General features: G+C 41.2%; 1 protein-coding gene across 6 annotated transcripts; it reads right to left on the reverse strand.

Annotated features, from left to right (window-relative positions):
- Positions 1-145: 145 nt before the first annotated feature.
- Positions 146-23,391, reverse strand: LOC132448654 (protein mono-ADP-ribosyltransferase PARP14-like). Of its 6 annotated transcripts, none has more exons than XM_060040109.1 (26): positions 23,073-23,391; positions 18,028-18,131; positions 15,594-15,615; positions 15,334-15,498; positions 13,943-14,179; positions 13,306-13,542; positions 10,752-12,811; positions 10,546-10,603; positions 10,295-10,396; positions 10,145-10,207; positions 9,872-10,039; positions 9,566-9,756; positions 9,398-9,434; positions 9,061-9,165; positions 8,871-8,933; positions 8,469-8,645; positions 7,708-7,880; positions 7,503-7,563; positions 7,062-7,181; positions 6,773-6,835; positions 6,452-6,628; positions 6,094-6,291; positions 5,249-5,878; positions 4,510-4,673; positions 3,236-3,410; positions 146-3,099 (listed from the first exon to the last, which is right to left on the reverse strand). In XM_060040109.1, exons 1-26 carry the CDS (start codon positions 23,248-23,250, stop codon positions 2,804-2,806), a joined length of 6,024 nt encoding a protein of 2,007 aa, XP_059896092.1. In that variant the 5' UTR covers positions 23,251-23,391; the 3' UTR covers positions 146-2,803. The 6 variants fall into 6 exon arrangements, with proteins under 6 accessions (XP_059896092.1, XP_059896090.1, XP_059896091.1 ...); XM_060040107.1 differs by having other exon boundaries at positions 10,495-10,603; XM_060040108.1 differs by having other exon boundaries at positions 6,136-6,291; positions 10,495-10,603; positions 23,073-23,390.
- Positions 23,392-24,527: the final 1,136 nt, after the last annotated feature.

Consider the following 24,527-nt stretch of genomic DNA (forward strand, 5'->3'; position numbering starts at 1 on the left):
AAATGTAACTTACTTACAAGCTTCCTGGTTCTTCTTTAGGCAGCCTTAGCTCTGCCCTAGAATCAAGTCTATTGGCCACACGTGGAGATGTTGTGGATAAAAATCCACAATCTAATGCTAACAAAATACGAGAGGTTGAGAAGGATTAGGTTTGAAAGATTAAGGCTTTATTACAACTTGCATAGAGTAACAACCAAACCCGAGTTTGTTTGTGAAGAATTCCTGAACAGTCATCAGGGATCGCGTTATATCCCCATTGTGTGGCTTCCCGCAACATGCCCTTGGCCAATCACAAAGCTCTATACTACAGGCTTTGAAATTGGACACCCCTTGTGTCTCCCACTGCCGTTCTGCATTTACTTATGTTTTGTTCGAGATGCCTCGTACACCACCTGCGCGTGTTGCTTTTGTTACGTAATTACCTGACTTGTAAGACTTAGGGCCCTATCTTGCATCCGGCGCAATTTACTTTCTACACTGACGCATGTATTGTTGCTAGTTTGCAACTGGCTCAGAGCGTTCTTTTCCCTCCACCACCACGCGTCGGTAAATTAGGGAATGATCTTGCGCCCCAAGGGGCGGTTCGGCGAAAGGAGGAGAAGTATTCTGGCGCAAACTTTCCCTGGTGCTATTTTGCCGTTTCAGAAATCACTTGCGCCCCAAACCAGGAAATACCTGGTTTAAAGTCAGTGGCGTGTTGTTCAGATGGTATTTTAAGGGCGCATGCATAATGTTGCTTGTGCACCTCGCGCATACATTTTGCTTCTCTCATCGACATAGCCACACATTAATTATATTAATAAATAATTTGTGAAAGAACAGCTGATACAGCGGTAATAAGTTGTACTTTTAAATCAATGCATCTGCCAACACCGTACAGCAGACACATCTTTTCTTGACACAGACATCGTGTACAAGCCCATAACTTTGGGCTATTTGATCGTGAGAAAACTTTGTTTCACCGTGACTGAGTGTTAAAAAGAATGAATGAATGCATGAGCACGTGTGTGCATCCAACTGTTTAAACACACGCAAACTTAACACGTAACGCATAATACAGTCCATGGCAATGTATATTAACAGGGGGAAACATGCATATTAGGAACACAAGTCGATAACGATAATGGATACAATACTGGTAAGAAACTATGTTTGTTAATGTATTGCGTAGATCATTAAATAGAACCACAGTTACCGCATATCATATGTGTGTGGCAACATCGCCATAGAACCGCCCACAAAGCTACTTGTGCTTGGCGCTTCTCACTTGCGTTTCAGACTGTTAAAATAGGGCCCATAGTCATTGTTATGGTTTGCTACATTTGTCTCTTTAGCAAACCCGCTCAAAAACAAACAACACAACTTTACATTGTATTGCACGCACAGCAAGGCCGTGCAATGCATAAATTGGTGACCGGATTAAAGCAGCAATGTAATTAAGTGTGTAAGAGCATTTTAAATCGACATTAAAAGGACCAACGTGGTACAAATGGTGGTACAGAGAAAGTACATCTCATTATGGGCACGGCTAGTTAATACAAGTTTTGTCATATATTGTGTGTGTGTGTGCGTATTTGTATAGTGTTTCATAATAGTGTATCAATTGTTGTCAGCGACATGGTACGTTCCTTTGTTCCTGACTGCAATCACCGCTCCCGCGCCCATTAAGGCCAGTTCTGCCGGTTCCCACAGAGGTGTGGTTACTAAGGAAACGAGTGTGGTTGCGATTGTCAGTTTTAAACATGTGAATTCAGTCTCGTATTCCAGTTACGTATTCATATTATGTTTTCCTACAAATCAACACACTTGTATCTTCAATAATCTGAAAAATGAATTTCGATTACCTTTTATACTTTTTTCAGAATCACAGTTTAAGTTCCATATCGGCATCGTTTTCAATTGGTACCATTGATTTACGCTGAGGTTAGAGTGTGGAGGACATGCAGGCAGGGTTGCCAGATTTGGTGTCATTTCCCACCGAATTGAACTACTTTTTACGACGTTCAGGCAGCGGTGATGTTAGCGCTGACGTTAGCTGGACGTTAGCTTTTTAGCAACCACACACTCGCAGTTCTTTAGGACGAAACACATTCTAGTTATTATTTATTAATTAACAAGTTTCTGTATGCTTTTAAACAATAAATATCATCCTAATGCTAATGTGTGGTCTTTTCCCAAAATGCCCTGTTAGTTTAACCATTCAGAGGTTTTTCTCCCACATTTTGTTCATTCAATTTGAGCTTTTACACCATACACTAAAATCTTTACAGCATTTTGAATTCGTATTCTAGAAACGGTCTGTTGACGAAATGAACCATGGAGGACAATTTACATGTCAAGAAAGAAAGTGATCAACATTTATGATTAAATGCTTTTTTCAAATATTGTTTAGACATGATTCAAGGTGCACCATGATTGATTGGCCATTGAATAAAATGTCCTAAAAGCCAATTATAATAGATTACGGCATCAACACATTATTTTTATTTAAGAAAAGTTTAGTCGTGCAGTAGTAGTCTAGTAGCCAACAGAACAGTGAAAGAACAAACAAAAAGTACAATATAACGGCCAATTTTAATCTAATTTGAACTATCAATTGAATCATATGAAAGGGAAAATCTTAAAAATTACTTTACAAAGCAATATCTGAAAAAGAAAAATCTCCTGTGACTGTTTTACTTATCCGAAATCTGAAAAGAGAAAAACTTGAATATGCCAGTCAATTAATGAAAATTTGAGTAATTACTTTTAATAATGCGTGGTGGTATGCAGCTTTGTCAAGAAACCCTTACCCTAACCCTTATCAAGAAGCCTTGTAGCTGATGAGGTAATCGGGGTATGCCCCTGCATCGCTGAACACCACATAAATGAAGGGGCTCTGGACGTTATTTACTGCACAGTCGTGGAGGCCAGAGTAAGGGTTATTGGGGTCCAGGGGGGCTGGCTCCACCATGCCAGGAGTCCCCAGGCAGGGCATCCCCACCAGCACCCGAGCCTGGTACATGTACTTCAGCCCCTGGGCGTCCGGGTTAGAGTATTTGTCGTTGCACGAGTACCAGGATCGCTTGGCAAAATACGTTCCGTTGCCGTACAGAGTGGCTGTGGAGAAATGCAAAGAAATTATAACAAAAACAAAGGAACAATGATTTTCTTGAGGAAAATGAACTAAATATGAAATAGAAGTATTAAAACACACTTGTGTGAGTGTGTATGTGTGTGCAGAGGCATCTCTCACCGTTTCTTCCACAGAAGCTTCTGTTGAAGCCATTGCTGTTGACCTTTTGGCAAATCTCAGCTGTAGTGCCGTGGTAAAGGTCCATCTCATTCTTGTTATGGGGATATTTCTCATCAAGCACCTGTTTTTGCAAAGCGTATCTCTGCCATTGGTCTTTGCTCTGAATCCTCTGGATCTGTATTATAATTGTTATTTGTATTATTAGTCACACGAGAGAAGGTCCATATGAATGAAAAACAACTAAATATTTCAAACTGTCAATTTATTGCTTTGCGCACGTATTTGTCTATCTACCTAATTAACTAAAATGTTTCCACCTAGGGCTGGGCGATATGGACCAAAAGTCCTGTCTCGATATTTTCAAGCAGAATGTCGATCTAAGATACATATTTGTTGACGCAATCAATTTGTTGCAGATGCCACGCTCCAAATCGTCATTCTACATTGAAGGCGCCACTGTGCTTTCATTTCCAGCCTGCCTGCGTTGCTGTGCTCGTTAACCTGCCTTGCTGATTGCAAACTCAATTCTAAATTTGGGTGTTATTCCACACCCGACCAGAGCCTCTATAAATTAGACAGATTAGATGGAAGGCCGGGGAATTACACTATCTGGTGTTTGGTGTCGTGCTTTACACTGCTGTGAAAATAAAGCACATCATCCACTGTGGAGGGTTTTAGTTGACTCCTCCGCCCCTGAATATCATATCCAGCACCTGAGAAGTCTCGATCGCTTGCTGCGTTTGAGGCACTGAGCAGGGATGGCGAGGATAATTCTGGCAATCTGGGCAATACTGGGAAATTAACGGCCGTGCTCTCCCCACCACGATAACACACCAAAAGAGTTATCTTTAGGTGTATTGTAATCAATGTAAGCAGCAACTTCGTCCCAATACTGCAAGGCCTCATCAGTGGAATCCTCTACGTCTGATAGTGCACTCCGCTGACACTCAAGCTCACTTCACGGGTTGGGGCCGGGGGCTCCGCTCCAGCACTGCTCTCATGATTTTAAAATGCAGGCATATGTCGTAGATGTGTCACTAATAATGATTTCTTTATTTGCACGTGAGGCCTTGAAGCAGGACTCTGAAGCAGAGTGAGGAAATAGCAGACGGCAGACGCGGCTCGGAACCGCTTTTTTTAAATCAAATGCTCTGTCATTTCAACGCAAATGAACTATATCGATGTTGACGATAGCGTCTCGTCCCATATCTCGTTTGAAAAGATATCGATATATTTCAAATATTGATATACCGCCGACCCCTATTCCTCCTCACCTTAACCACTGAAAATGTTGCAGGGGTGGCCGTAGTGGGACGTTTGGATGTTTGCAGGAAATTTGCCTGAACCTTTTTGTACTGTTCAGAGGTTGGAGACAGATCCACTATGTCCAGAGTCTTGTTATCCATCCTATCCCATTTTGGTGGTGGCTCTATGACAGCTAAGACATGACACATCAAGACACATGTTAATGCTTCGCTATCGCATTTTTAGCATTTAACATCTTAAGGGGTCAGCATACTTCATGTGGAAAAGAAATGCGGTATTACTGAGCCTAAGCAAGATGTCATAAGAACGAAATTGCACTATTGTTGACCAAACAAACAAATTTATACCTCGCCCAACTTATTTAAAAGGAACATATTATACCACCAGGTGTGAGTGTGATTAGCCTTACAAGCCATTTCCGAAAATCGGCCCCATATCTGTGCTTATAATGCTAATCACACTCATATCTGGTGGTATAATATGTATAATATAAATCTCTGCAGATGACAGCGATGCAAACATTGTGTGTGATGACGAGTCAGAAAAGTAAGTTGGGTGTGACTTATTTTCATCTGATGTCCCAGTCTCCTTAAAGACCCCACTGGTCTTAATTAATACAACCAACCAGTGACCAAACCAAACCACATTGAGTGTAGAAGAAGTTTGTATGCAACAGGACAATAAAATAACTTGTTTTTAAGTATATCGCCCGCTTTACTCACAAAAGTGTATTATAAGGGATTGTACCTATTTCAGAACCAGCCTTCAGGGTCCTCTTTATTCTAGCGATGGTTCCATTCCTGTCGGTCCGCTCCATCTTGTCCAGGTTCACAGTGTAGGTCTGGTTCTGCAGGGTGTAGCTGATGCTCTGCTCTTTCTTATGCAGGGCGTGCTCAAGATCTATACTGACAGACGGGTCCAGTTCTGCCCAGGCCTCCCTGTCGCAGACCTCCCAGCGCACCGTCTTCCACAGCCTCTTCTCTTCTTCCTGCCGGGTCGCACGCTCCTTGGCCTTTTGCAGATGCTTCTCGATCTGGAGAACCATGGTCAGGACGTCGGCCTCCTTCCCAGACACGGTGGCCTTGTCCGGGGCCGACACACTGACGCACACCTGGAGGCTCCGGCTGAGAGCCACGATGGCCTGTTTCTCTGAGGGGAGGAGGAGGGCTAGGTAGGGGGAGCTGATGTGGTGCAGCTTCCACTCTTTCGTCACCAGGTCATCCACAAGTTTTTTGACGTTTGCCAGGTCACTCGAACAGCAGCCAAGAACCTCAACCTCCACTTTAGGGAAGGACACATCCCCGCAGGCACCTGCCAGACACATGGAAGGCTGCTGGGTAGGGGCCACAGATCCTCCCTGGGAGGCACTTATTTTTGCTGCAATGACAATAGAGTATACTTATTAATGTAAAGTAATATAATAAAGGGTATGGAATGGTATTAAGTAGAATAATAGACCATCAACAAACGTGATTCAAAGCAAATATTGGTGAATTTTATATTAGATCTGCCTCTAGATTGTAGTGCAGAAAGATACAGCAGAAACCTTAACCCCCAAAGATGGATTCAGAAGTTTGTATGGATGTGTTTACCCTGTGCTGTCAGTTTTTTAACCGTTGGTGTCACTTTCTTACATTTCTTCAAGCTCTTCCGAAAATCCTGGAACATGGTGGTTTGGAAAATCACTATATGAACATCCTTAAGGGACGTTGTTTTGGTCATTTTTATGTGTTCTTCTACTGCAGTGACCATTGCATTGCCAACATCCACAGCACACAGTTTTCCAACACCTGGGAAAAAGTAAGTTATCAGAAATCCGGTACTACCGAAGGAGCAATAAAATGCTTATATTCATGAACAACAAGATATGGAATTCTCAATTTATATCACCTTTTTTTATCGCAAAGATGAATGTGAAAGATGAGCAATACCGGCAATATGTCAGCCTACCTGTGCCAAGTGCTGGAAAGGAAACCGACTGGATTTTATGGTCCTCGCACATCTTGAAGACCTTGAGCATGGAGCTGATAATGTCTTTCGACTTGGTCTGGCCCACCATGTGAATGATGTGTTTTGCTGCAAGGTTGCCAGGTTTGGTGATGACCACACCATCACCAGGTTGATTACCTTAAAGAAGAAACACAATTGCTAATCCAAAAGCCCACATTTTTAAGAATGTATCCAACGAGTTGTGAATAGGTCTGAAAAGTAATCCCTTCGAAAACTACAATAATTTGATCAAAAATAATGACAAAATAATTTGTCATTTACCTAAATTGTTGCATTCATCAACCACTGTTTGTCCAGCTGCACTGAGAATAGCTCCTGACACACCTGTAAAGAAAAATGAGTATACTGTTATTTTTATTTTTAGTTCCTTTGATGTCCAGGGGGTATAGAGTTGTTAACATTTTTCGTACATTGGAAAAATAATAGCATCAAATGCTATTATATATATTTATATTTAGCTTCAGATGCTAAATTGGGCTAACCAAATGCAAAATTAGTATAGTTATATGATGATTAATTTGGCCAAAATGTCTGCCATTGAATTGTTTACCTGAATTGAGATTCAGGCTAGTGTTGGTACTACTGACGATAGCATCCGTTTTTTCCTTTGTTATGTCACCACAAAACAGTTTCACTTTCACCGGCCTGATCAACATTTCAGCAGTGGTCGCTAGAGTGAGGGAGAAACAGATGTCAGCAGATGTAAGCAATTTTGTGATCATGCAAGCACTGCATATCATTAGCCTCATAGCATAATTGCCTACGTCCAATACATGACTTAGCATAGTGATTATGGAATGTAAAAAGCACTCTGATTGGCTTAGGATATAGCCAATGGAGCACAGTGAATCAGTAGCTATAGGAGAGTAGATTTAGATTACATATCACAATTTGGCAAAAATAAGACAATTATGATATGAGATTAACGATATGTGGTTAGGGTTATTCAAGTGTTGTATTTATAACAAAAAGTAAAATAAACATGCCTGACCTCCTGAGTTATCTTCGTCACCGGAAGAGTCATTACTGCTGTCGTCATCATCAACCATATCCTTATTGATAAAGTTTGGACAGCAAGTATGATTACTTATTTCTTCATAATAATGCTGATGACAATTTTAATAATTACTTTCATTATTCTGATCTTCCCTGTTGACAAAGGCTGCTCATAAATATAGAATCGACAATTGACATACTTGTGTCACCTGTGTCCAGGAAAGGAGGACCTGCTGACACTCTTTCAAGGCCTTGAAATGGTCAACCACTAGGAAGATCTGCTTCAGAGCACTGAATTTATGCTTTGAAAAATGGGCTTCAATGCCAGACAGCAGAGCAAAAACAGAATCTTGGAATTTCATTCCACCCCTGCCTGCAACAACAGAAGCCTTATTAGTATACTATTTTACATTACTTTACTTCAGTTAGATTAGGGCTGGGTTCAAATAACAAATCGGATTCAAGTCGATTCATCAAATCCAGAGATTAATTAATATTTTTATTGGCATTTTAGTGCCTTTTAGACACTGAAAAGACAGTTGTGTTGACTGCTGTAGTGTGTTGGTCATTTTAAATAAAAATGACATTAATTTAACTGCTTTGGAGGCAATTCTTAATGTAAACATTGATATTTTTAACAATGCACCAAGTTAGAGGATTCCTTATACAATTTAGAGTACAGCAAATTTCTCTGGGAACCACTTTCGTATCCATATCCAACTGAAATATCCCTTACTGATTATTTAATATTGAATTTGATGAAATCAAATAATAATAATAATAATAATAATAATAATAATAAATTGTATTTATAATGCACTTTATATCAATTAAATGATCTAAAAGTGCTAATAAATAAAATAAGGACTTCATGAATCTAAATGGTTTCGGTTGGGGAAATCAGTGGTGATACCCAGCCTGAAACTAGCATCAAGCCATGAAGATCCGCTGTATGAATTACCAGTTCCAATCGCAGGGAATGACACGGAGGGGATATTTTTATCCTCACAGTGCTTCAGCACATTCTTCACACGCTCAACAGCCTGCTTCAAACTTTTCGGGCCTACTATGTGGATGATGAAGTCACACTGCAGGCTTCCTCCGCTGGTCACTCCTGCATTGTTGCTCCTCAGGGGTCCTTGGGCAAGAAAAAGTAAGTCTGTCACAATCATTCAATTGAAGTGCACAATTTATATTCTGAGGACAACATGCTCGGCAACATGCTCGGTACATATCATAATAAAGTTAATGCAAATAGTTAAACTATCCTCATCGTTCAAATTCTTTATTTCTGTAGGAATTTCTTTATTTCTTAGAATATTTATTTCCATTTTTGTGTATGCTAAAAGGGGCCGATACTTACGAATTTTGGCGCACTCAACTTCAACTGCAGATCCAGCAGCATTAAAAATGGCCCCAGACACACCTTGTTAAGCACATTAGAATCACTTTAAGATCACTCAGAGATTTGGTCTAAGAGTTTGCATTACTGGGAAGACACCATTCAGTTCTCACACCACACAATAAAAAATAATAATGAACTTGTGACAAACCATTTTTTAAGTTCACATCCTCATTTGTACTGTTGACAATGGCTTTCACAGTTTCTGCAGTTATGTTTCCTTGCTTCAGTTCAATCAAGGCACTCTTGATCTTAACTAGAGTTGAATACAAAAGATAGTTCCTTTTTAAGACACATTAGTGTCACATGTGACAAGTATGTAATATATGCTTTAAACTTTAAGCAAATTCTAGTAACCGCGAATAAATGCAATAATTGTACAAATCTATTGGTACAGATTAACTTTTAGTTGAACTTTGTGGACTTCTACAACTGCTGGAGTTTTTCATTCAGCCTAAATGGGCATTTAAAGAAGAATAAGAAAAAACCTTGATTCAGAGGTAGTGCAACCGGTACAGCCATCATCTACAAAAGCAGTAAAAAACAGAAAATACCTCAATTAAAACTAAGGGGTATACATTTATTACCAATGACAAGTGAATCAACGAACTACCATAAAAGCTAAAATACTTAAATTAATCATCAATTAAACTTACTTGTATGCCGGCCCTGAGGGTTTTACTATATCTCAGCTTATTGAAATACTTCTTTATGATTTCATAAGTCCGGTCTTCAAAGGCCACTAAAAATATCGTTTTAAGGCTGGATAAGGGAGTGCATAATATATGTTGTCTCAAGCCCTGTAGCATGGCCTTCGCAGAATCCTCAGGGAGACAGCCACCTTTTCCTACAAGAAAATTGTCATGGTGTTCAGTACAATACACTGGTTCCTTTTGAAGTTTGTATATGTGGATTATGTTGTGGAACTGAGAAAGATGCTGAATATTAACATATTATTTCACCTGTGCCAATGGTAGGAACAGACACAGTGGCAGCTTGCTTGCTTTCACACAGCTGAAGAACCTGTAGTATAGATGCATTTGTCTTTGCAGGTCCGGCAATATGAGCGATATGTTTACAGTTCAGGTTTCCACCACCCGTGAGCGCAACATTGCCAACAGCCTGGGGACCTATAAAAATCCCGATGTTGAGAATGGTTATGTTGAATTTTTAATTGCAAATATCAGATGGACCTCTTTAAAAATGTTATTCTAGGATCTTGCTTGTAGAGTTACCGTGTTTTTTGCATTCATCCACCACAGATTGTCCAGCTGCCTTAAGGATGTCCCCAGACACACCTGTGAAGCATAGCATGATAGATGAAATCTTGTTACTAGGCTGAATGGACTTATGGAAATATTCATAAGAAAAGAACAAAGAACTACCAGTGTTCAGATCTAGATTCTGGTTGCTTGAATTCACGATGACATCTACATTCTCCTGAGTGATGTCTGCCTTCTTCAAGATCACAGAGACTCTTCCAATCACTGGCGTGATACAAATGAAAACATTTACAAAATAAATCTCATTGTGGTCATTAGTCCTTGAGCATTGCTCCTCTCTAACGTAGATAAATATCCATTACCTATTGTGTTTGACGCTTGTAGAGATGGAAGGGGTCCAATATGGGAGGCACCTGGTGAGGAAGGAATGAGTGGTATCTTGGTTTTGGTGGGATCAGTTGGATGGTAACCCTGTGTCAAAAGGTAAGAAGCAGAGTTTGAAAAAGTGTCACTTGATAACATCAATCATTTTCATAATGAACATTGGACTTTTCAAATTCACATTAGCAATTTGTGAAAATACAACTTGTGCCAAATTGTTTTAAAATGAACCACCTACCAAGCTTTCAAGGGCAGATTTAAATCCTTCAACTGTTTTGGGATCAGACTCAGTCAGATGAATGGTCTCCATTGATCCACAACCCAAACCAATGAAGCTATTTATCCCTTTCATTATTGCTTCACAGCTGTCTTTTATCGGGAACCCAAAGGTTCCACATCCTAGTGCTGGCATGCCCAATGAGCCACAATGGTGGTTGGAACCCTTCACAAGACTTTGTAAAACTGCTCTCACAAGGTACGTAGAATTCAGATCTGAAATACTTTTTCCCCAAACTGGGATTGCTGCGTATATGAGCTTTTTGGATTTTAGAGTGCCCGCATTGGTCATGATCACATCTCCGGCCAAAAGACTCTGCTTCGCCTTCTCAAATCCATCAATAGCATTTTTTATCTCGGGTCCTCCATTTTCTAGGAATTGCTGTGCAACAGGATTGTTATAGGACATGTTGACCAGTGGACAAATCAAAACGTCTGAAGTCTGTTTGGCAATATTACCCTGAGCAAGTGTCAATGTCACACCACCCTTGAGATCATAGCTGAACCGCTGAGTGATATTTTGTTCTGATAGTTCAAGATTACAGCTCAAGCCTTTCGCCTGCATCTTGAGTAAAGAGTTATTATTTTTCAGGATCTTTGCCTCACCAGCTTTTGAGTACATGTACTTTGTGGTTGTTATTGTTCTGATGTGACTATTCACCACATCTATGGCTTCTTTGATATGATCACGTGTAGCTGTGACTTTGAGACATGGAGATTGTGGAGATCGGCAGGGCAAAATGGTGACCCCCAAGGCTTTGAGCTGAGGATCCGCTGGGAGATTCATGAAAGACTCAACAAATTCAACCTCCCGCAGCGTTTTCAGAGTGATGTCTTCTGTCACTACTTTCTTGTTCTCAAGACATCCCTTAACCTTGGCAATGACATTGTCGACCACAGAACGGAATCCACATAATTCAATTTTGTCCCCTGAATATTCAATGAGAACATTTTGCGAGTTCTGAGTAGATTCAAGTTCCTTTTTGAGTTCCGCGTAAAAAGTTTTCCATTGCTCACCAAAGGTTTCCTTGTTGTACTCCTCGGAAATAGAAAGAGCTTCTTGCTTGATTACCTCCTTGAGTTTATTTTCGGCCCTGTCAATGTCGCCCTTCTTAGCGAGAACTGAGACAGACTCCTTGCCACAGATCACAACAGCGACAATGTTGTCCAGAGAAAAGTGATCATTTCGGAACTTCGTTAAGTCAAGGGACTGCAAAAACTGTATAAGGTTATGGGAAGAATCAAGCTTTTTGGAAATCAAAGTATCTTGGACTTCTTGGATTCGGGTTTCTGCCGTTTGCACCTTTTCACTGAGCCCCTTAAGATGTATGGTAAAGTTTTCATTATTTTTGGATTGGTCCAAATTCCCCAATTCATCCCTAACAAGATCTAACGTGAGATCTAGCCTTTCTTTGGAGTCGAGTTGGATCTCTTTCTCTATGGTGTTTATCACTACTTTGAGCTCATCTATGGCCTTTTCCATCTTGCTCTTGATCTCCTTCACAAGTGTCTCTACTTCCTCCCATCTCCCGACAACCACTAACTCTGAGGAGCAGATTTTATAGGAGATGAGGGCGGTAGCAACATTGACTTCGGGACAACTACCCTTAACTGCCTGCCAGACCTCAGCCTTCATTGGGATGTGCTCCACCATGCACTTCTCCAAGTGGGTCTGAACCTCTCTTCGAGCATTACTCTCCCAGGAGGAGCCATGCCGGAGAAGACCCAATGAATACTTGTTCATTGACATCTTCAGCTCCAATTGTGGGTGTTTGGAGTCAAAGTTGAAGGAAACCATTGCTTCGACCCTTTGAAGCGCAGACGTGAGCTCTTCTCGAAAGATCTCATTGCAACTGACAAATCTCAGGAGGTCAGGTGTGACTGGGATGGCAATATCAGTTGATAAATTGTCCTGGAGGTGTGTTTGTCCTGTCAAAACCCACTGGAGGTCAGGGTAGAAGAGTTGTGCCACAAGTTCCTTTTTCATCAGAGTGTGTTTGCGTTCAGCTACCCTCTGAGCAACTATGGAAAAGGAGAGAGTTATATCAAATTATAGAAATGAACTACAAAATAATCAATAATAATAATAATAACTATGAAATTATTATAATTATCATGGTCATCCTCAACATTTTTAAAACAACGGTTATTTTTACTGTATTAACAATGTATGTATCAGTAATGTCACTGTAGACAGTATTTTCCCCGTGCTGTGTAATGATATGCACATTAGCCATACATAAGTATCTTTGTTCATCATAATAACCAGTAATGTGAGCCTTTAAAGTAGCATTCTCAAAGAATTCAGTTTTGTTGTCTTTGGCGATACCTTTGGCAATAAGCAATAATTTTCAGCAATAGATAGATAGTCAGGGACATTTATTAACAGGAGAATCTTTGAGATTGCCACTTTAATTATTATTAAACAAAATGTGCACAACAAATCGATTACACGACATAACAGGAAATAATATAAGTTAAATGTGAAATGTGACATTTTTAACAGTTGAGCTTACCCTTCCAGTCTTCAAAGGTAATTACAATGCTTTTGTTTTGGTTGACATGGGCAAAAGCCTTAATTATGTCCCCTCCACTCCTCATTTTGTTGGAGAAATACAGTGTAAGGAATTCTTCAGAAATTTGACTCATGTCTCCTTGTACAATAACAGATTTGGTCAGTTCCAAACGACAGGCCTCAATCTTTTTGCTGTTAAACCTCTTGGTGAAAGTTTTTGTCATGAATTGGCACCCATCTGCAGGCACACACACATTGTTATATTAGATATAATAGATAAACACAGTAGTTATCATAGTTGTTACTCAATTTACATATACTGTTACCTTACCGACACTGATGGAAGCAAACACATGTACTTATTTTCAATCAAATCCATGTTACAAGGGGGGTTTTGCCAGAACGCTTAGTTTTTTATGTATCTGGTAACCCCAAATTGCCTGTCACCTATAGAGGACAATTTGACTCCATATTTATACATCTTGTAAATCGTTACGCATTTAAGCCACGATTTTAACCCAGATAGATCCTAACGCTACTATGTAACCCAGCCAACATCACTTTTCATCTCAAAGAAGTTATTTTGGTTTTCCTTTGAGCATTTAAGGTCTGGTCACTTTGTACTAACTGGTACCCACCTATGTCCTCTTTGAAGGTGACCACGATGCTGTCTCCACCCACGGCCTCCCAGCTGTGCCCCGCCCGTTGGCTGCAGCTGTGGATGTACATGGAGATGGTGTCGGAGGGGCAGCAGTCGTCCAAGCCGCTGAGGACAAACCGCCGTCTGTCCACCAAGCCATCCTCCTCCTTCTCCTTGTACACCTCAACTGATATGCCATACTGCTGCAGATTGCTGGCACATACACTTTCCATATCTGTGGGGGTTTGTGTGTGTGTGTGTGTGTGTGTGTGTGTGTGTGTGTGTGTGTGTGTGTGTGTGTGTGTGTGTGCGTGCGTGTGTGTATTTGGAAAGAGATTGAAGATTAAAATTAAAAAAAAAAGAGTTTATGTTCACAAGCTGTTATACAAAGTGAGTACATACAGTATATCTAGTTTTTTAACTGACCGCCCTCAGAGAGTTTTTATGAATGGGGTCTACTCTGTTGAGCTTGTTTTAAACACTGGTGGAAGGTTGTGTGCTGTCTCCTATATTGTTCTCGATCTACACCAATAGTCACAGCAGTAACATTAAACTTTTTAAATGTGCAGATGACATGTCCCTGGCTGGCCTCCTCCTGAAGGATGAGGCCACACATGAGGAGGCATACCTCAGCCAATACAGTGTCCTTCAGGACTGGTGTCTATCAAGAAAGTTAGAAATCAATGTGGTCAAAACAAAATAAGTTATAATAAGATCAAAAACCAGTGGGGACGGCAACAACCCCCCTGTCATCCTTAACAACCTGCCAGTTGAACAGGTGAAACAATTTAAATACTTAGGCACAATAATTGAACATAACCTAAATTGTAATCAGAACACAAGCAGCATTTTTGAAAGAGCCAACCAAAGACTGTTTTTAATCAGGAAGTTGAGTTTTGATTTCAGCCAGCACATACTCGAGATGACCTATAGAAGCCAGGTCGAATACTTTATTTTATTAAATCTGCCTGGTATGGGAACCTGAGTGTTTTAAATAAAAACTAACTCACCAAAATAACTAAAATTGCAGGGAAGGTGATTGGCAAGTCACAAAAACCACTCCCAACAATATTTGATAGAGCAGTGATCAGGAAGGCTAATAAAGTAACCATAGACCCCTGACATTCACTTCATTCAGCCTTCGAGCTGCTCCCGTCTGGACAGAGATTTCGGGTCCATAGAGCCAGACGGAATTTTTTTAAGAAATCTTTCGTTCCCTCTGCCGTTCAGGCTTTGAATAGTCTTTTCTTATTTAGATAATTTATTTTTACCACTTGTAACAGCAGATCTGCTTTTTACACTATTTACTATTATTTAACTATTTTCTCACTATTTATACATGATAATCCCATACTAGTATCACTGTGCTTGTTTTAACAATTTGATTACCTGCTTTATTGGACGTTTGTAGGATCCATGTGTTTTTCCCATGTTTTCTAAGAATAGGATCTTTGATACACTGCTCAAAGAACATCTCAAGGGACTCCCGGCAGCGCTCACTGGTGACACGCAGTAGTGCCGCGTCTTCCTTTGCCTCGTCATAGCAGACGAAGTCTGAAAAGTTCATTATATCATATCAGTTGAATCTCTATGTCAATGAAAACAGGGAGTGAAAATGGACCTTACCTGCTTCAGAAGATGGACCTTACCTGCTTCAGAAGATAACACGGGCTGTAGAAGGAGGGCACATGTTTATTATTAAGTAGGCATGATATGATACACATGTGACACATGAAGGACCCAAGGCTATGTTGTCAATCACTCTAAATCAGCTACAAATTCGGAGAAGGATCTAGCTGCAGATCTCCAGGCTCAGAACCACCTCCACGGTCTGATCGGTTCTGGTCACCAACTTGGAGAAGGAAGTGACGTCTGAAATGTTCTTACGCTAGTGATTTCCACCGTGGGTCCCAGCAAAGGAGAACTTTGTTTCTGGTAGACGTTTCTGGCAAATTAATTCTGAATTGATTTTCCTAATTATAATAGATCGTAATGATAGCGTTCCTTTTTGCTAGGCTGTCTTTTCAGCTCAGATGCTGTGTGCGGCACCCAAGCTTACTGTATCAATGAACAAAAGATAAAATAAGTGCTGGTTGATTAAGTAATGACTTTACCTTAATAATAACTACATTCAACCACATAAACATCAATCATTTATAAATGTATTGAAAACACTTGAATTCATAATTCATCTGACACCAAGAAATCACACAGCTTTCCCTTGTCACCCTACAAGTCCTGATCTGAATACAGGAGTTGAAGTTCAGACCTCAGGCTCCCTGAATCAAAGTGATGGCCAACCACCAAAACAATGTTGAACTCTAACAAGGAAATGTGGGAATGTTGTTAAACTGAATCAAGGAATTGTGTGTATAAGTGTATGAAATGTACGATGAAAATTGTCTGGCAATTTCGCCTTGCTAATATCAAGAAATAGGTTGCAGTTTGTCTTTCGACTCGCTTGCAAAATCCACGATGGGACTGAGAACTAAAGAGAGCTACGGCAACGTTTTATAGTTCAAAATTGCTGTAAATCAAACAGCAACTCAGTTTTTCGCAGACCCTCCAATCATCACGCAGAAGACCAGCGTCCAGGCCAGGCCACTCCTCCATTTATCCCCAGAGAATATAATGTCTGGCTGCAGCCTGTAGGACATGGAGCATCCACGTCCAACTGGTCATCTGCTACGTGATAGGTCCATGGTTTTATGCCAGCGATGATTTGAGTAGGAAATTATGTCCATTTTAAACGTCGATATAGTTGGACATTTTTCATGATGAATTATTTTCCATGTAGCTTGGTAAATTATATATTTTTACGACGTAACGGAAAGAACATCAAACATCCAAAATCAAGAACTAACAAGCTATCGCAGCAGGGTTAGGGTTAGCGTAGTAGTGATTAGGGATAGGTAGTGATTAGGGTTAGGGTAGTTGTGGTTAGGGTTAGGGATAGGTAGTGGTTCGGTTTAAGGTTAGGTTTAGGTATTGAAAGAAGAGATTGAAAGAGATTGAAACTTCCCAAGCCCGGGGATAAACCACGCCTCCCCACAGCTGCCGTGTTCGTGGCAGACGGAAGAAGGGATTGATTGACGTAGCAGTTGAGCAGTTGGATGTTGATGTCCATGTCATACTACAGGCTGCAGCCAGACCCTTCTCCCCAGAGATGCTGAGCGTCCGTGGGTGTGACATAATCGCAGCATTATCCAATTACCGTAGACTTTCGACGCACTAAAAAAAGCTGTTCTATGCAGCCCCATGAAGTCGATTGACGCTGAGCTTCAGCAGGCAAAATGCACTTTGACGCTACGGGAATGTATGAGGGAAATCGAGTCAGTCGACCTGGGATAAGCAGCGGATTCTGACGGAACTCCTCTTCGAGATGGACGTGTTCTAACGCATCAATGAAATGTTAACACAACACCAGCATATATATTTTATAGAGCTGTCAAGCGATTAAAATATTTAATCGTGATTAATCGCATTAATGTCATAGTTAACTCACGATTAATCGCGATTAATCGCAAATTCTTTTTCTATGCTAAATATCCCTTGATTTTTTTGTCCCATAATTCTTCTCATTTTAATTCTCTTATCAACATGGTGAAGTGCATCGGCTTGTCTTGTGCAAATTATTTTTTATTGATAACAACATTGGCATATACTGATCAAAACAGGACGATACAAAAAAAGAGCCTATAGTGCAATTAAACGACTGCTTTGAACAAATGTCATTTGAACATAGCAGTCAGGCTACTGCTGCTATGCTTTTCTTTTTTTGTAAATAAAATATTTGCGTTAATCGCGCGATAATTTTTTTAACGCCGTTAAAATTGGTTTGCGTTAACGCCGTTAATAACGCGTTTAACTGACAGCTCTAATATTTTACCATTAATTTTTTTACATTTTAGGAGAAGCCGAGCTACCCTTGCATTCTTAGAGAAATCGCCTCTCCTGAGTCCTGACTACGGAGATGCGTGCCAACGCTGGAGGTGGGCCTGAGGCTTTTGGTATGCAGCTGGACGCTATGGGCTTTTAACGCATGTTACGTATCTGGACAATGTGGTGCTATTTGTGATTTACCTCTGACTTGACATCCTCTGGCAGTGTAACATGCAGTGTTACTACCCCCAGTGACCCTTTGAGATCAACTTGATGAGTCTTTCTCGACAAAACTTCGTTTCGAACTAGGAAAGGAATAACAAACATAATTACCAGCAATCCAGTTGAGGCTAAAAGTTAAAGTGCGTATTGGAAGTTAATGTTTTTAAAAATATTTATACATAAAATTCTCTGAAAATTGCTCTTTGAAATTAAAATGCAGGATTTTATCAGTTTAAAAAAGTATATCGGCAAAAAATCCAGTTATAAAGTGACTATTTTGAGCAAGGCTTCAAAAACCGTTGTTTTTTTATGTGATACGTCAAACGCGTCATATTACGTAGGAATTGGTAGACGCGGTCGCTGTTGCTGCCTCAGCTCTATGCGTAGTTGTGAGTAGTTACCGCGGTGAGGGGTCTTGTATTCCCCCCCCTGTGGTTTTTGGGTTTTTCTAATCGACGAGATGAGGTTTTGTATCTGTGGGGGTTGTTCAAACTCCGACCTCCTGTCCGACCATCTCCGATTTCACAGTTTCCCCGATCGGAGAAAGGATGGAGCAGGCTTTCGAGCCTGCAAACCCTCACGTTAGTTGTACTCACTCGTTCTCCAGTAGGGGCATACACACGACCTCTTTGACGCCAGGGTTGTTGGCCTTTTCACTGGAGCAGCGCTGAAGGTCCCAGGTGGCCAGGCGCACCGCGGCCCGGGTGTTGTGCCGAATTTCGACCCCCCCCCGCATATTACGACCCCCCTTCGCGTGAACGCTCATTCGCGTGAACGCTCATTCGCTTATTGTCAACGCCCCATACTTTCAATTAGTTCGAGGCGCTCTTCCTTCCGACAATATTAGTCTAAATTAGTGTTTATATTCTATCACAACATCACAAGTTGAGCAACTTATCACAGAAAGCGATGGCATATTTTAGATTGTAAGTTTGAAGACGAACACATCGCAATCTCCGACGGCGACGACCCATGTACGCTACAACATTCACGATAATGAACTACGGGAGCACTTACATACGTAATAGTTAAAAGTAATACATTAATGCATTATTTTATTTACTCATATTAATTTTGACAACCTCTTGGTAGCCTACCCTGGAAAGCACATTTAACTGTGACTGATCCAAAACTAAGGAAATCCTTTACTAGGTACAGACTCAGTGAGCACAGCCTCGCCTTCGAGAGAGTGAAGGATATTGGATATATTGGATATATATTGAATATATCCAATATATATTTTCGATATATTGAATATATACTGTATATACTGGATATATTCAATATCCAGCCAATTTAGCCTGCCATATTCATCACCCATCTCCTATTTCTTGTTTGTTTTCACCACAACCGTACTGTGCCTTTTTTTAATATTACCTATATATAATGGATTACCGTGCATCGACCAGTTTGCCTGACTAATGTAGTCTCCGACTCCTAGCCTGCTCCCTGCCTGGACTTCGCCTACCCATCAAATTTCCTGTGTATGACCTCCTGCCTGTCCCTTGACCCATCTCCAGCCTCCTTCTTGGGAATTGTGTTAATAAACATTCTATCATGCTCTGCGCTTGAAACCTATTCTTGGCATCCTTCGTATTCCTTACAGTCAGGTTATTATCACAAAAAAATGTAAATGTATACACTACTTTTGTACTTGCACCAAACTTTTGAAGGGCTCATTAATGTAATGTGTGTTCAACTTTGATATCTGTTGATGTTATATAGGATTTCGGAAAGGAAGTCTATTCTAGAATATTCCTCAAAGTCAGAAGTTGTTAATTGCAATTACTTCATGCATACATATACATATGTACATCCATACACATATTCATAATGTGTACTGTTCAATATATTGACATGGTAGGCATCAACACTGGGAGCATTTTGAATGAGTGAGTAATTCTGCCGGCATGAATTGGCTGTGAGAATACAACGCCCCCCCCCCACACACACACACACACACACACACACACACACACACACACACACACACACACACACACACACACACACACACACACACACACACACACACCTGCCAAATGTCCCCTGTTGTGACTACACGTCTGACATTTCTACAGTCACATCCTGTGACCTAACGATGTAAGCCCAAAAAAATTGAAGTGTCTCAGACTTTGCAAACAGGAAATAGGCGGGGGGGTTGAATATGGCAGGCTAAATTGGCTGGATATATATATATATATATATATATATATATATATATATATATATATATATATATATATATATATATATATTCAATATATATTCAATGCATCCAAAATATATATTGGATACATTCAATATATATTGAATATATCCAATATCCTTCACAGGCCACCAGAGGCCTGTGAGCTGTCACTCACCTAAACTTTCGTGATAATTGGAGAATGGTCACCTGAAGTTCAAAGCCGAAGACTTCATAATGAAGAAAATGTTGTCTTTTCAGTAACACTCAACACTCGACCGTCAATACGTTTCTCAGACTTTGCAAACAAGAAATAGGAGATGGGTGATGAATATGGCAGGCTAAATTGGCTGGATATTGAATATATCCAGTCTCGAAGGCGAGGCTGTGCTCAGTGAGTCTGTAGGCCTACCTATAAAGGATTTCCTTAGTTTTGGATCAGTCACAGTTAAATGTGCTTTCCAGGGTAGGCTACCAAGAGGTTGTCAAAATTAATATGAGTAAATAACATAATGCATCAATGTATTACTTTTAACTATTACGTATGTAAGTGCTCTCGTAGTTCATTATCGTGAATGTTGTAGCGTACATGGGTCGTCGCCGTCGGAGGTTCCATTGCGATGTGTTCGTCTTCAAACTTACAATCTAAAATATGCCATCGCTTTCTGTGATAAGTTGCTCAACTTGTGATGTTGTGATAGAATATAAACACTAATTTAGACTAATATTGTCGGAAGGAAGAGCGCCTCGAACTAAATTAAAGTATGGGGCGTTGACAATAAGCGAATGCGCGTTCACGCGAAGGGGGGTCGTAATATGCGGGGGGGTCGAAAATTCGGCACAACACCTGTTCTCTCCGCAGGGAGGACGGGAGCCCTGTACCACGAAGCTCGCTTAGAGGGTTAGCGAGGTATGTTGAGCTCCAAGCCTGGGTTAGTTGTACCAAGAAAGTCGATCTCTTTTAGCGTCGCTGTATCACCATGGTGACTTATGGTCGCAACCAAACCTGGGCCCTGTACCACGAAGCTCGCTTAGAGGGTTAGCGAGGTATGTTGAGCTCCAAGCCTGGGTTAGTTGTACCACGAAAGTCGATCTCTTTTAGCGTCGCTGTATCACCATGGTGACTTATGCTCGCAACCAAACCTGGTCGGGAGCAGTTTTTCGGCTTAGTCTAGCCGGAGATCGGCTACTTAAATCGGCGTGCGCAGCTTCCTAGCCCCTCCTCTGACAATGGCGTCACCATTTGTGGGTGTTCCCGTGGACCCCGGCGCACTTCTCGTACAGGCGTCTCTCCGGAGACAGAGGGTTTTACGGGACAGAACCGATCCCTTGGCATTGTCTGACGATATTCAGATTTCAGACTTTATTGTCATTGTGCAAACAACGAAATTGGGGTTCTTCATGAGAGATACAGATTCTCATCAGAGGGTGTTCGTTATTTGATCGTCCTTTTGGACCTTATGTAGACAATGATTACTGTTGCGCATTGTATCTCCGTGACAGTGTGCTAGAGTGGAGGTAGCGCGTCAGTCTTGAATTTCTGCGCGGGGGGTTCGACTCCCAAGTGATGCAAATTTATGTGAAGCATAAAAAGTCCTAATTCTCATGCATATGGAATACTTATTCACTAAAGCTTATGGAATTATATTTTTGTGCTTATTTCGAACTTGAACCCATATTTTCAAGGCCGTGCTGGCACCACATGGGGGTAAAATGCATGATGATAGACCGGCGAATTTGAACCCCGGTCGCTGGCGTTCGGGTCTTATACTAATCCACTACGCTACAGCCGCTACCTCTCAGCGGTCGAAAACATGCTATACATTTCTTAAATAGGGTGTATTTAAAGTGAATTCCCTAAATGATAGAATAAGGCAGGATGGACGTTGCTTATGCATTTTTAAATCATCATCATTCTATTTGGATTAATGGCGAACAATTCTGCATTTGGCATAGTTATTTTACAGACAATATGCAGAATCTTTTCAAACTCATATAGACTAGTGCTTGATCTATCGTAAAGGTGAGAAAAATGACGCAAAAAACGCCCCTTTCACGTGAACGCGCACTGAACCTAAAGCGGAAAACCTGGTTCTACTAATTGAATCTAAAGTGAGCTTCGTGGTACCATTTAACTCTGATTGCGAGTTGCGGGTCTGTCGAGCCAGGTTTTCCCAAGAAAGCCTGGGTATGTTCAGCGAGCTTCGTGGTATAGGGCAGGGGAGTGCTGCGACGAACTGGTCCTACTCGACACGCAGATCTCCACTTTAATAATCTCCAGTTTGGTGGCGCCTATCCCACTCACCAGCGCTAGGTCCTCCACCTTCTTGAAGCCCCCGATGCAGTCCCGGTACTCCACGATGCTCCGCGCCACGGGGCGGTTGACCCCGGGCAGGGTCATGAGCTCTTCCTCCGTGGCCGTGTTGATGTTCAGCCGCTCCTGGTTCACCATAATTCTCCTGACACCACAACTCTATTTCCCTCCTATTGCCATGGTGTCTCCCCCTTTTAGGTGGTTGCTGTTCTCCCTCACGGCTAGCTGGCTCAAAATTGTACGGAAGTGGTCCGAAACTGTTATCTATTGTTGTTATGTTGCCTATGTAGTCTATGATGATTAGAACGTCCGTCTACCAATTCCTACGTCACGCTCGAAAACGAGCGTTTGAGATGCGGAAGTAAAATTGTATCACAAAAACGGCTCACGATGCCACTTGTAGTGTAGATTTATTAATAAAAACTAAATAATCGTGTATTCGATTTTTTTTCCTATATGATTCTTCACTGCAGTATCTAACTTCCAATACGCACCTTAAAACACGTAATTTATAGTTCCTACCTTTGTCATCGACATAGACCAGTACAACTCTTCTTTTATCGGTTGGATCTGCGTAGAGTTCTGATATCTCGCCTCCTCCAGATCGCCTCTTGATTTTGAAGTACGATGATAACTTTGATTTGATTTGATCGTCCAAGTCGGCAGTTAGACCCTCCAGAATAAGAGTTTTCCCTGTCATTGCTTAACATTCAGAATACACTGCGTCGCAGATCGCACTTTAATGTAAGCGTTCTTTTGCCAATGGGTGCGAAAACCCCTTGGGTTTGCTTTCTGTTTCGTTTTCCAAATAATGCCCGCCTCCTATTGACAAAAACAACGACAGCCTACTTTGATGAAAAAAAACAGGCATGCATGGTTTTCTATAGCTGTAATTCCATGTTGTTTACCTGCATGCTTAAACTTATTTGAGGTTGTCTCCTACTAGCTTTCATAGGCCTACTCTATAATATTGTGAAAGGTAAAGTGGAACCACAAGTGTGTTAAGGGTTTGAGATAAATCCGACCCTATAGAGGGCTAAGTGTTGTTCCGCTAAGTTAAAATGCCATTCATATTCTGCCAAGAGATTGTGACACGATAGTATGCTCCTGTAGAAGAAACAAGTTCCACAAGTTAAAGAGAATGTTTTAGAAAAACGGGGGAGGCACAAACAGCCATGTTTCATCATAACAATACGAGTGAAGGAGAACCTTTTATTTCTCAATTGCAAGAAAATCGAGGTGTGACTGACTTTGGCCCAACTAGAGTATTGCTCTATACCAGGCGCGTGCCATTCATGTATGAATGCATGTAGCTGTATTTGTCCAGGAGGAGGCGATGTTGCGCCAAATATGGCATGGATTCACGTGTGACTGATGACACCTTTTATAAGTGAGATGTTCCCTTTCTCTTCCATTGGTACCTGACTCTCACGGAAAGCAGCATGTTGTGCACAGTTTTTTCCAATGAATGTCTGAACGTTCGTTTCATTCCTTAGAATTATTATTCAGCTGTGAAAGGTAGGCAGAAGAAATAAGCCTACCTGCCAACAGTCACATTAACTATCTATAGTAGGCCTATAGGCTTTCCGACTATTTTTGGTCTGTTGACATCAAATTTTGGATGATGTTGGGTGGCGATTTTAGCTGAGTTGAACGTCTCATGCAATGTTGGGTCAGGGCGCGTTCCTCCGTATGTTTAACGCATAAACCTGCAGGTCTTCAATAGGAATTTCAATCCGCGCTAACAGTTTATACCCCGTCCCCCCCCCTTGTCCCCCCAATACCAATCTCTTCACCTTGTCCCCCCCCCCATTTGGGAAGACGCAGAGGTGAACTGTCCCCCTCCCCTCCCCTTCCTCAGCTTCTGTGCACGGCACCTTCTCAGCAAGCAGGGACGCCTGCAGCCGGATGGGGCGCCAATATGCCAATTCCCCACACATGGGTATGAGATGGATCATAGAAAACTGCTTATTGGCG

This window comes from Gadus macrocephalus, chromosome 20 (assembly GCF_031168955.1).
Source record: "Gadus macrocephalus chromosome 20, ASM3116895v1".
NCBI lineage: Eukaryota > Metazoa > Chordata > Actinopteri > Gadiformes > Gadidae > Gadus > Gadus macrocephalus.

What these genes read in the sequence shown, in the direction of transcription:
- LOC132448654 (XM_060040107.1), bottom strand. Translation starts at nt 23,250, where the DNA reads ATGACAGGGAAAACTCTTATTCTGGAGGGTCTAACTGCCGACTTGGAC. An exon ending in TGTTCCTACCATTGGCACAG is followed by an intron (nt 9,757 to 9,871) that starts GTGAAATAATAT and finishes ATTTTCTTGTAG; the next exon opens with GAAAAGGTGGCTGTCTCCCT. An exon ending in CCCTCAGGGCCGGCATACAA is followed by an intron (nt 9,435 to 9,565) that starts GTAAGTTTAATT and finishes CTGCTTTTGTAG; the next exon opens with ATGATGGCTGTACCGGTTGC.